Source organism: Cygnus olor, chromosome 2, assembly GCF_009769625.2.
Source record: "Cygnus olor isolate bCygOlo1 chromosome 2, bCygOlo1.pri.v2, whole genome shotgun sequence".
Taxonomy (NCBI): Eukaryota; Metazoa; Chordata; class Aves; order Anseriformes; family Anatidae; genus Cygnus; species Cygnus olor.
Genome location: NC_049170.1, coordinates 160,594,406 through 160,607,193, shown reverse-complemented (window position 1 = coordinate 160,607,193; position 12,788 = coordinate 160,594,406). Strand labels below are relative to the sequence as shown.

The following is a 12,788-nucleotide window of genomic DNA, read 5'->3' as shown; positions in this document are numbered from 1 at the left end:
TGCTGAACTTCATGAGGTCCCTTACTGCCCAGTGCTCCAGCTTGTCCAGGTATGGATGGCAGCACAGACCTCTGCGGGGTTACAGGGATTCTGCTCACCTTTGTAGGGAGAGAATTTGTGCGGGCAAGGCTCAATTAGAGTTGAAGCTGGAGAGCATTGTGTGGGACAATAAAAAAGGGTTTTTTAAGTATGTTAACAGGAAAAGGAGGACCAGAGCAAACATTGGTCTGATACTTGATGAGGACGGTCACCTAACAAACAGGGACATAAACAAAGCAGAGATGTTTAATGCAGTTTTCACCTCTGTCTTCAACACCAGTGATGGGCTCTGGGACCCCAGCTGCCCTGAATGGGAGGACCGTGACTGCAGGAACGATAAACTCCCAGTCAACCCCAAACTTGTGCGGGATTTGCTGCTCCACCTGGGTACATATAAGTCCATGGGGCCTGACGGAATTAATCCCAGGGTACTGAGAGAGCTGGCTGGTGTCATTGCAGGACCTCTCTCAATTATTTTTTAATGGTCTTAGGAATCTGGAGAGGTCCCAATTGACTGGAAGCTGGCAAACGTGGTCCCAATTTTCAAGAAGGGCACGAAAAAAGATCCTGGCAATTACAGGCCTGTAAGTCTCACTCAGTGCCTGGTAAAATTATGGAGAAGATTATTCTAGGAGTTACTGAAAAACACCTGAAGGACAACACAGACAGTGGTTGTAGCCAACATGAATTCACAAATTTCCTTTTACGATAAGATCACCCATCCAGATGACCAAAGGAAGCTGGTCAATGTAATCTTTCTGGATTTCAGTAAAGCTTTCAATACTGTCTCTCACAGTATCTTTCTGGACAAAACGACCAGAATACAGTTAGATAAGAGCATAATAAGATGGGTGAACAATTGGCTGACAGGTTGGGCCCAAAGGGTTCTTGTAAGTGAGGTTACATTAGGATGGCAACCTGTCAGTAGTGGGGTTCCCCAGGGCTCCATTTTAGGATGATTCCTCTTCAATGTTTTCATAAACAATTTGGATGTAGGACTTGAAGGTGTTTTGAGCAAGGTCACTGGTGATACAAAATGGGGTGGAGCTGTTGACTTTGTCAAGGGTGGTGAGACCTTGCAAAGAGATCATAGAATCATAGAATATCCTGAGTTGGAAGGGCCCCAGAAGGATCATTGAGTCCAACTTCTGGCTCCACATACGTCTACCCAAAAATCAGAATTCAGACCTTATCACTGACAGCATAGTCTAAACACTTCTGAAACTCCGGCAGACTTGGTGCTGTGACTACGTATTTGTCCAGATCTACGATCTGGACGAATTAGAGAGCTAGGCAGTCACCAACAATATGAAGTTTAATAAGAGCAAGTGCCGGGTCCTGCAGCTGGGAAGGGGCAGCCCTGGCTATACACACAGACTGAGGACAAGATGTTGGAGAGCAACTGCACAGAAAGAGATCTGGGGCTTTTGGTTGACAACAAGCTGAATATGAGCCAGCAGTGTGCCCTGGCAGCCAGGAGGGCCAACCGTATCCTGGGATACATCAAGCACAGCATTGCTAGCTGGTCAAGGGAAGAGATTGTCCCTTTATACTCTGCATTGGTGCGGCCTCACCTCAAGTACTGTGTGCAGTTTTGGGCGTCACAGTATAAGAAAGACATAAAACTGTTAGAGAGTGTCCAAAGGAAGGCTACAAAGATGGTGAAAGGTCTGGAGGGGAAGACATACGAGGAGTGGCTGAAGTCACTTGGATTGTTCAGCCTGGAGAAGACTGAAGGGAGACCTCACAGTGGTCTACAGCTTCCTCACAAGGGGGAGCGGAGGGGCAGATGCTGATCTCTTCTCTCTGATGACCAGCAATAGGACCCAAGGAAACATCTTGAAGCTGTAACAGGGGCAGTTCAGGCTGGATATTAGGAACAGGCTCTTCACTGAGAGGGTGGTCAGGCACTGGAACAGGCTCCCCAGGGAAGAGGTCACGGCACCAAACCTGCTGGAATTCAAGAGGCATTTGGGCAACGCTCTCAAACACATGGTCAGATATTTTGTGTGGTCCTTTGAGAACCTAGGAGTTGGACTCAATGATCCTTGAGTCCCTTCCAACTCAGAATATTCTCTGATTCTAAAGACTGGTTTGAGTCTAACCTATTTTTCATAGATTTTTGATATAGCTATCTTTTAACAGATTCTCTTGATCCTGTGAGATTTTCCAAATTGCACTGAGTAAAATGTATACCTTTCTAGAGAAACTAGAAGCATTGCGCATATGGTCAGGCTTACTTTTCTCTAGCAGCTGGGGATATCTGAATATTGCCCAACAGACTTGGAATAGTATTTAGTGCTGTGTCCTACAAACTGCCAACCAAGGATTTTTGCAACTTGTTCTTGGCAGGGGCACAGCAGATACAGAGGCAGAAATCTAGACATTTACAGGGTTCAACAGACCAAGTATGGAACTGCTGCTCTTCAGAGCCTGCTGAAAGACCAAGTTGTTCCTCCAGACATACGCAAAGGAGTGAGGGTTTAAGGGCTTTATTTCTGGAAGGCAGCAAGTTTCTGCATGCATAGACATCTTTTTATAGCATGCTATACATTTAGAGGCAGTGTCTGATCCCTGGATTTACTCCACTTGAAACTTTAGATGAGACTGGGTTGTCAACAGTGACTTGGAAAAGGCAAATATTCAATAACTACTTCTGATCTGTACTTAGAAATAAGATAATGCATACATATCATGTAAATCACATTTCACTCCAACAGGAGCTAGAGAATCCATTAAATACCATCAAAATGAATAATCACTTAAAAATTAGAAGAACTAGATAACCTGTACCCAAGAGTCCTAACAATTGACCAAGGTCTCCAATATACTTACAGAGTACTTATAAAATTCTGGAAACTTGATACCCTGAAATAGCATTTACGTTGTGCTGTTAAATTAAGATATTAAAAGATGATGCCTACAACTACCAGTCAGTCATCCTAGCACCATTTCCAGAAAAGAAACAGAAGAACTAGTATGCATGTCCCTTACTGAGCAGACAGAAATAACATTCATATCAAGCAGCTGAATATTATGAAAATTAGGTCCTTCAAACAAGCAAAAAAACCTACACCATTATTCCATTCCTTGACAAGATTCTAAACTTGGCTGACAGATTAATAGTATAAATCTAATAAGCAGGCTTTTGTAAAACATGAAACTTCTTATCACAAGACATTCTCACTGACATCATAGGATGCTGGGTTTAGTTTTACATTACACAAACTAAGAACTAACTGAAATAAAGAAGAACCATGAAGTAGGGTTCTGCAGAGATCTTTATCAGGCCTGATGTTATTTTGAATCCCTGACAGAAAAAAATGCTAATTGTTCTGTTTGAGAGGAGCATAGCATCCTTCCAGTATGGGAGAGGATGGGATAAAATTTTTTTTTTTTTTTATCTTTTTCATGACATTAATGACTTTATAGGAAAAGATTATTCCATGCTTGTAGCAACAAAGGAATTAGGGATCACAGAATGGCTTGGGTTGGTAGGGACTTTGAAGAGATCATCCAATTCCAACCCCTCTGCCATGGGCTGGGACACCTTCCACTAGACCAGATTGCCATTGGATACCCAATGAATTTTCAGCAGCAGTCTTAAAAGAAAACCTTTTCAATGCAAAAGTACAATTAAATTGCACAATTTACTGCCAGTGAATACTGTAGAATAAAAGTGTATCAATGGGATTGGAGAGCTGAGACAAATTCATGGACAGCAGCTCCACTGTATCTAGTACAATGGTATGAACAGTTCAGAAATCCTTAATAACATATTACAAGAACCTGGGAAAATACCAGTGAAAGGATCACAATGCCTCACTAAAAACTGCACTTCATAATTCCCAAATAAAGACCTGCATACCCACCAAGAGAGGTGTCTTTACACAGATATCACATTCAACCCTGTGTCCGTTTCCAGGAACACTCCAGCAAAATAGAAAGTAGTTACAGAAGAGACACATAACAGTTCAGAAGCCAGAGGCACTGACTCACCAGGAAAGATTAGAAGAGCTAAATCTGTCTGGCTTCAGTAAACAGTAACTCATGAGGACATAGGGATAGGCTGAAAATATCAGTGAGCAAATGGAAGGTAAGACATCACTGCATGAGATGTTGAGAACTAAATTAAAAATGAACAATGGAAAAAGGAACACGAAGGAAAGATCCTGCCCTGGCAGAAGAGCTGATCTGAAGATTTTCTGGCTCTGATTTTACTTATTCCTCCTTTATAACATTTTGTTAGTTACAAGGGGAATGGATACCTGGCAAGGCAGAGATGGCAGTGTACTAATGACTGACAGTAGCATGAAGAGCAGACAGGACAGGTGACCTGCAATGCTAAATGCTCAGGTGTACTCCTACAGACCCCCTTCTCCAAAGAGGCTCCAAGACAATGGATGACATGACATTAAGTGAGGATGATGGAAAGAATGCAATATATTAAATGTACCTCTTGATGATGACTTTTGAACCATAAAAACCTCTGGGTTCATATAGATATAGTTAGTTCCTCCATTAATTCCAGAAATAGGGATTTAAGGAGCTAGTCCTTCCTCCTCATCACAATAGGCACACAGGTTTCCTACAGCCATGGAAACATCAACAGCAAAAGAGAGGTTCCTGAAAGAACTGGACTGGCTAAACCAGGGTACACAACAGGACAGAGTCCTTCTGAAAATGAAAACACTCAACTGCATAGATAAACAAAATCAGTATTGGACAAAGATAAAATCATAGAATGGCAGCTGATTCCCTGCCAAATACAGAAGCATAGAATGGCTTGGGTTGGAAGGGACCTTAAGGATCATCTAACTCCAAGCCCCTGCCATAGGCAGGGAAGTCACCCACTCGGGTGATCAGGTTGGCCAAGGCCCCCATCCAGCCTGGTCTTGAACACCTCCAGGGATGGGGCAAGTGAAGAATTTCCTCCTAATGTCTAGTCTAAATCTATCCTCTTTTAGTTTAAGATCGTTCCCCCTTGTCCTATCATTATCTACCCGAGCAAAGAGTCCTTCTCCATCTTTTTTATGACCCCTTTAATTACTGAAAGGCTGCAAGGAGGTGTCCCCGGAGCCTTCTCTTCTCCAGGCTGAACATCCCCAGCTCTCTCAGCCTTTCTTCATAGGAGAGGTACTCCAGCCCTCTTCTGATCATCTTTGTTGCCCTCCTCTGGACTCGCTTTCTTGTGCTGGGTGCCCCAAACCTGGATGCAGTACTCCAGGTGGGGCCTCATGAGGGCAGAGCAGAGGGGGACAATCACCTCCCTCCCCTGCTGGTCACACCTCTTTTGATGGAGCTCAGGACACAGTTGGCCTTCTGGGCTGCAAGCGCACACTGCTAGCTTATGTTGAGCCTTTTGTCCACCAGAACCCCCAAGTCCTTCTCCACAGGGCTGCTCTCAGTGAGTTCTTCTCCCAGTGTGTATTCATCTGGGATTGTCCCAACACAGGTACAAAGATACAGAGCATTGAACCATTCCCAGAACTAGAACAAAAACCTAGACATGGAAATCCTGCAGACTGAGCTAGAATGACTGATACTGAAATGCATTATATTTTTTCCCCTCTTTAGCAGTAATGGATTTTTATTCCTATTCTTATTGATGCTCTTTTGTGCTAAAATGATTGGTATAGTCATTCATTTTGTATAATTCTGACTAAAAATTTTCACATTGAAACTCCTTTGCAGCCCAGAAATTTCTTATTGTTTTAAAGGTCCATTTTAGGAATATGGAATTAAAATGGCAGTATGTAATTAAATGACAGAATACCGGGAAATTTATGAAACTCTTCTAAAATTTGTTTCATTGACTAGCCTCACACCAAGAATTGCTTCATTTCCATTCTGTGCTGCTAAGGACAGCACACTAGAAAAGTGTTTGTCCAAAGTGACAATGAGTTAAAAGGAAAATTCTTGCACTAAACCTGACATCGCTCATTTTAAAACATACAATCAGAGATATGCTTAAGAGATATATTAGCAGTCTGGAGAACAAAAACCCACTGAGAACCTTGACACTGAATGGAGGAATAAAAACAAGGTAGCTAAAGAGAATTCCTATTCATAAACAGAATCTGCCACACCGTAAGTGGAAGAAAAACTATGGAATACAGTGTAACGAAGACTGAATAAACTCTGTTATCTTATCAACAGTCAACAAGTTTGAGTTCAAGTAGAACAGGTGCACGAAAGGGCAGTGAGAAAGACAAGATATAGAGAATAAATCATAGAAGAGAAGACCAAAAGAATCTTCTTTTAATCTAGCAAAATGAAGGCTGGAAGGAGTTGTGACTGACATCCATAAAAATGCACAAAGGATAAAGGGTCAGACAGCAGAAAAGATTTTTCAGGAAAAGAATATAATGAAAACAATGAATAAACAAATGCAAGTTTAGTTCGAAATCAAGTTCTCTAGTCATTCAAGAAGTAGAAATCTGGAACAGCCTCCCAGTAGAAGAAACTTGAGTGTGCATGTATGTATTGGGAAAGTGGAAAACACAATCTATATTAAATAAAATGTTTGACTGAGTTGTGAAATACAGTACAAACTCAGTGATCTAAATGATGTGGCACAGTATACCCTCAGCAAGTTTGCAGACAACACTAATCTGGGAGGAGTGGTGGACACACCAGAGGATCCTGCTGCTGTCCAGAGGGACTTCGACAGGCTGGAGAAATGGGCTGATAGGAACCTCATGGAGTTGAGCAAGAAGTGCAAACTCAGCACCTGGGGAGGAAGAACCCAGGGCACCAGGGCATGCTGGGGGCCACCCACCTGGAAAGCAGCTTGGCAGAAAAGACCCTGGAGCCAGCAGTGTGCCCTTGTCACTAAGAGACTAAGGGTATCCTTGGCTGCATTAGGCAAAGCATTGCCAGCAGGTCAAGGGAGGTGATCCTGCCCCTATGCTCAGCACTGGCGAGGTCACATCTGGAGGGCTGGGTCCAGTTCTGGGCTTCCCAGTACAAGAGAGAAATGGGCATACTGGAGAGAGTCCAGCAAAGGCCTACAAATACGAGGAAGGGCCTGCAGCACCTCTCCTGTGAGGAGAGCCTGAGAGAGCTGAGACTGTTGAGCCTGGAGAAGAGGAGGCTCAGGGGAATCTTACCAATGTCTAGAAACACCTGAAGGGAGGGTGCAAAGAGGATGGAGCCATGCTCTTGTCAGTGGTGCCCGGTTGCCAGCACAAGAGACAATGGGCACAAACTGGAACACAAGAGATTCCCTCTGATTGTCAAGAAACATTTTGTTGTGCAGGTGACAGAGCACTGGCACAGGTTGCCCAGAGAGGCTGTGGAGTCTCGCCCCGTGGAGATCTTCAAAACCCACCCGGACATGGTCCTGGGCAACCTGGTCTAGGTGACCCTGACTGAGCAGGGGGAATGGACCAGATAACCTCCAGAGGTCCCTTCCAATCTCAAGCATTCTGTGATTCTGCTGCTAGTTGGTGATGGTAGGAGACTTGACTTCAGGATTTCTTCCAAATCTATGTCATCCTTAAATTTAGCTAATTGCTTCTGGATTGAATATAGGTTGTTTTTGGTTAAAGTGTATCTTCCGTAAATGTCAACCTATCATCATTTTTTTCTCATTTCAGTTCCTGGATCTAAGCTGGAGATTACATTCTTCATTACAAGGTCTCAAAACTATTCAACAAGTTCTCTTTTCTGCTATTGACACAGTCAGAAAATGCAATTTGTTTTTCCAGTAGAGAACAATTTTTAAAGGCTTGCAAATGCCCCATTTATTTCTAGAGGCATTTTTGAAATTACTAGTTTTTTTTATGTAATGCTGGTCCTAAGCAATGTGACCTGTATCTGTTGTATACATCCTGTTTTCTTGTTTCATATGGGAGGATCAGATTTGCAGTGTAGTGTTTTGTTTAAACAAGGTGTCTTTTCTCTCTTTGTTAAAACCCACTTCTCTATTGCTTTCTTTTTTTTTTTTGAGAAAGGAACTAAATGAGTGAAAAGGAAACTGCAGGTAGCTCTTCATGTGAGTGAGAAATCATTCTACAGTTTACTACTCAGTCCTTAAGAAATCTCCATAGGAGACAAGATTTGCACTTGACAGCAATATATTATGAAGAATGAGCTGCAATCAGACAAGTAATCTGTCATTTTATAGGTGAATCATATTCAAACTGTGACTTAATAGACCTGAATGAGAAATCGTACATCTAAGAGGGGAAGATTACAGTCTCTACATCCAAACTGTTATAGGGCGATAGCATAAGAAAGAATACTGAGGGACCTTTCATCTCACTAGGAAAAGGTTAAAAAAAATGTATTGCAAGAAATCAAAAGCCAAAAAAAATTTGAACAGAAGTTACATCACATTTCCCTTGCCCAATGGGATGATTAAATATTTTTAAAAACTTTTCAAAGTTCAACCCCACTTAAAACTGGATGCTTCAGGACCACGCTGTGTTGTCACAGTCTGCCTCTGGCAAACAACAATTGTTGTGCCAAGCATGAAGCCTGCATTCAAACACAAATGGTAACATTTCTGAGCAATTTCCACAGGATAAGACTGCTTTAACGAGAAGACTTGACTTGCTTCTGACTCCAGAGCAACAAGATCTGGCATCTGAGCAGAGGAAGCTGACAGGATCTTTTCCACCCTCCAGCAAGGAAGTCAAGAACCTTCAACCTCTACGATCAGCCTAGCTTTTTCATAGGGATGGAAATCACCAAAATATCCTCTTTATACAATCTAGTACAGCTGTGAGAACGTCATGTCAGAAGAAGCAAAAATGTATAAAACTCTTCAATCAGCACAAGCTTGCCCATGCAGGGCACTTCATGACTCATATTTTCAGGTTCTCTGTAAAAGACAAGTTAACACTGGGCAAACACAGAAGGATGACACCAGCCGTTACTGCAGACAAAGCAGCATTGCTCACTTAAGCAGAACTTGGGACCTCCTTTGCATTGTTGTCATCTTCAATTTGCACAGCAGTTCTTTCTGGACTATTTCTTCGAAAATTCTCTCAAACTAAGCAGATTTCAGGTGCAAACTCATGCCTTCAAATAGGAGCTTGATATACTATTTTTCTCTTCCAGAAGCCTCCTTTACAACCCAGATACAGCCGTTTCTATAGTAGAGATGGAGACTACGACAAAACATTGGGAACTAACTCAGCAGTAGAATCCAGATATCAATAAGTCCAGTGCTTTTACGAAGTTATTTCTTCCCCTGCAGTAGAGTACCACTTACCCTAACAGGCAAAGGAACTCTGGAAGTACCAGCTGCATGCACAGCGCTAGGCTCCCTACTGTGTTACAGTGCTGTCAGAAGTCACGCAGATGTCTCCAGCTCTACTCTGGTGAGGCCAGTCTTTGTGTTAACTCTAAACCATAATCCTGAAACAACATCAGTAGTTTCCTCTCTGTAAGAGCTGCATAAAATTATACAAGGAATGTGATAGCAACATTATGAACTTACTCTGTGCTGAACAAGAGACACCAGGGATTCCACTCTGCAATGGCCTTGCTCAGGGAAATAGCCCATTGGTTTAGCTATAACAGACTGGTTTAGCTATAACAGATTCTTCTCAAGTATATGAAATCATCCCTGGAAACAGTAGGTAGATTGTATTTCTGGTATCAGTCACTTCCCAAGCTGATTCTCTACTCAGACACTATGTAGTCTTTAAGGCCCTAAATATTTCTCCTGTTGCCCTACTCATTGAGAGGTACATGTTTCCTAGAACATCACAGTTGATGTTCTAGGAAAAGATGGCAAGGGATGCACTCTGCAAAAAGATGCACTCTGAGCATGAGTGAGGTGTCCCACCAGGACAGTGCACAAATCCAGCTCTCACAGAACTGTCAGCTTGAGTCCCACAGTTTGCTTTCACTGATGCTTTTGGAGACTAACTCTTCCATACGGGCTGCTGTCCTGATTTGTGCTCAGCATGACTCCACTAAAATGACAGATTATCACCGACTGGAGAGATCAGCAACTATCCACTGAGCTGACTGCTCTCCATGAACTGTAGTACAATCAACTGCTTCCCAAAGCTGTATTGCTCTAGGGTGACTTTGGCCATCACCTCCACCCATCTTGTGGATCTCCAAAATGTTTGTCCTTGGGAGCTGCACCACCATCTCACATCCTACATGGCACTACCACACTAGTCTTTTACAGTGAGGCAACAGATGTGTATAAAGAAGGAAACGATACTGCAGGGACTTCAGAGCAACTTGGGGCATCTAACCAGCTACCCTCCCCAGTTGACTCAAAGTTGTTCTAGGCACTTTGATCAGATGTAGGTGGAACATGGGCAGGACAAAAGGAAGAGGCAGGCAGACTGTGTCCAATACAAGGCTGAGGTTTCTTGGACTACTGCGCGTGAGGAGCAAGAAGACTGCATATGGAATTCGAGGTCTAGCAGCTAGAAAGGAGGACCAAGAGCAGTGTGTTGCTAATCGAGGGACCAGGAAGCACTTGTAGTGAGTTTTTTGTCTCTTTACTGATGGCAGAAGAGTTATACAAAGAGAAATGCAAGAAATGTGAACGTGTTTTCGAAAGATCTACAGATCAGGAGACTGAAAAATCTTCAGAGCACACCAACACACCATGTATAAGCCAGATCACATTTCAATGGGTGTATGTGCCACCTCCTTCCCAGAAAGTCTTACTCCAAAACCAAGAAAGAAAAGCCTCCATTTCACACCTGAGGAAGGAGCACAGAGGCAAGTTCACAGAGACAAATAGGCCAGCACTCACAAGTAATACATGGGTACGAATGTACTGTTCCAAGGAAAGTATCTTTCATGCAAGCAGTTAGTACTGACAACAGCTTCTGCCTCTTACCAGGGGCAGTAGCACTCTGCCTCCAAGAGTTCTCTGGAAACACCACCTGCAGAAAGCCCACTAACACAAAGGATAAGGCAAGCCTACTGAAAACTTGTAAACAAATTCAGGAAGTTAATCAAAGTCAGAGGATGAGCTATGGCAGCATGACAAAGGACTTTAAGCTTGGGTGCAGAACACCATACATATGACAGGGACCTTACAGCCCCCCTAATGCCACCTGCTCCTTTCTGATATCCCAAAGTGCTGCATGTGAAGACTTTGCATGAGGGGATGCATGAGATGCAAGAATCATTAGCTCCAGTCCACCTTTCTCATGCAATTGCAGTGTCCTGAGGTTGATTATCCTCCCTACCCCAAAGGGTCATACACAGCATTCAGCAGATTCTTGAGGCCTCTACTCCTGAGTTACCACCACTCCTGAATGTATGCATTTATTTTCTTCCACCTTCTTTTTCCTCAGTGCACAGCAAATAGGAACTTTCCACCTGTGCCCTCTTTGGTTTTTCACATTTCTTCCATCTCATTCCTGATCTGCAGCAGCCATTCTCACCTCAGGTATGGAAAGGAGGGAAAGGAGGTAAAAGCAGGGGAGGAAACAATCATTGTGTTTTTACAATCAGTCAGGTCCAGAAGCCACTTGACCCAGATAGATCAGAGTTTCCCCTACAACAATGGGTGAGCCTGGGAAGCAAATCAAGCAGATTGAATGATTTTTGGCAGAGAGAGAACAGTAGGAGTGGTACAGACCTCTTCCTCCTCAATGCGAGCAGGTTCAATCAGCAGATTATTGGCTTGATCAAACGACACCCCCTGTTAGGACAGGAACCAGCAAAGAGGCATGCGGATTAGTGGAGCATAAACCAAACCCACCACCACTACCACCACCACCCAACACACAAACGCACACCACTCTGATAGGTCTGGCCACACAGCACCAGAGCAGACCCCACTCATACCACTGCTGATTACCACCTACCAGCAAGTACCTGCGACAGGGCTGCGACCATGGCTCACAACATGCAGAGTGTCAGCATTCTTTGGCCTAGCTAACTGGAAACCACATCTTAAAGGCCATATTTTGTCTGTGTTGACACACTGAGGCTGTGACCATCAAGCTCACAAGCTAAACACCATTAGCTGGTTTTACCCACTCTGTACCGAGTCTTTCAGTGAGGGAGGAAGGATTAATCAACACAGAAGAAAACTGCAAAGGGCCCTCTGGTGCCACCTAGCGGCCGCACAGGAATGAAGCTATCCCAAATCAAACTTCACTGGTCCCCCCTGCGAAGGGAAATGCCTCCGGTGGAAGTAAGTGTCAGATGCTCAGTCATCCTGCTCCCAGATACAGGAAATCTTAGAATTTCTATTGAAAACCAACTGTCTTTGGGGAAAAAAAAAAAGAAAAAAAGAAAAAAGAAGAAAAACAAAACAAAACAACAAAAAAAAGAAAAAAAGCAACTCTGATTTAAGGACTTGGCCTCCTGCACACCTTGTCCTACCTTCTTAGTTAATGCATGTATACCGCATTCCTCACTTGAAACTCTGTGGGGACATTGCTACCCACATTCCTACTTCTGGAAGACAGCTCAGGAGGCAAGCTAACAAACCTGCCTTCATGGAGCAAGCATTCAACCCAGCCCCAAGAAAAGGAGAATTGCGATTTCCAGGCAGAAGGTTTAGCCTCTAATAAGGACAACTTTTTTAACAGCGATACCAAACCCATGATCTCAACACCTATGTAGTCTTCACAGGTTTTGCCAATGGGTCAGTGTGTCCTTGGCTTTAAGTCCCAGACTAAAATAAATGAGCCTTTTGGGTCAGGGCATTTCACATGTACGGCAAGTCTTAGATACAGGTGATTTAGGATGGCTTCACACACTCTTATAAGCAGCAGCAACAACGCATTTTCACTCTGAAGAAC

The 12,788-nt window shown here is 43.3% G+C and overlaps 1 protein-coding gene across 12 annotated transcripts in view; it reads right to left on the bottom strand.

Annotated features, from left to right (window-relative positions):
- Positions 1-12,788, bottom strand: part of SCRIB (scribble planar cell polarity protein) — a 120,388-nt gene that overhangs the window by 68,792 nt on the left and 38,808 nt on the right. For 11 of the 12 annotated variants that reach the window (XR_005816878.1, XM_040547582.1, XM_040547586.1 and 8 more), the window contains exon 16: positions 11,615-11,677. The exons of the other annotated variant lie outside the window; for it this stretch is intronic. Coding sequence is in view for 10 of the 11 variants with exons in the window: in XM_040547582.1 (XP_040403516.1) it covers positions 11,615-11,677 (63 nt within the window). In the remaining variant the exon portion in view is untranslated. The remainder of the gene's footprint in view (positions 1-11,614; positions 11,678-12,788) is intronic. 12 annotated transcript variants of the gene reach the window in all.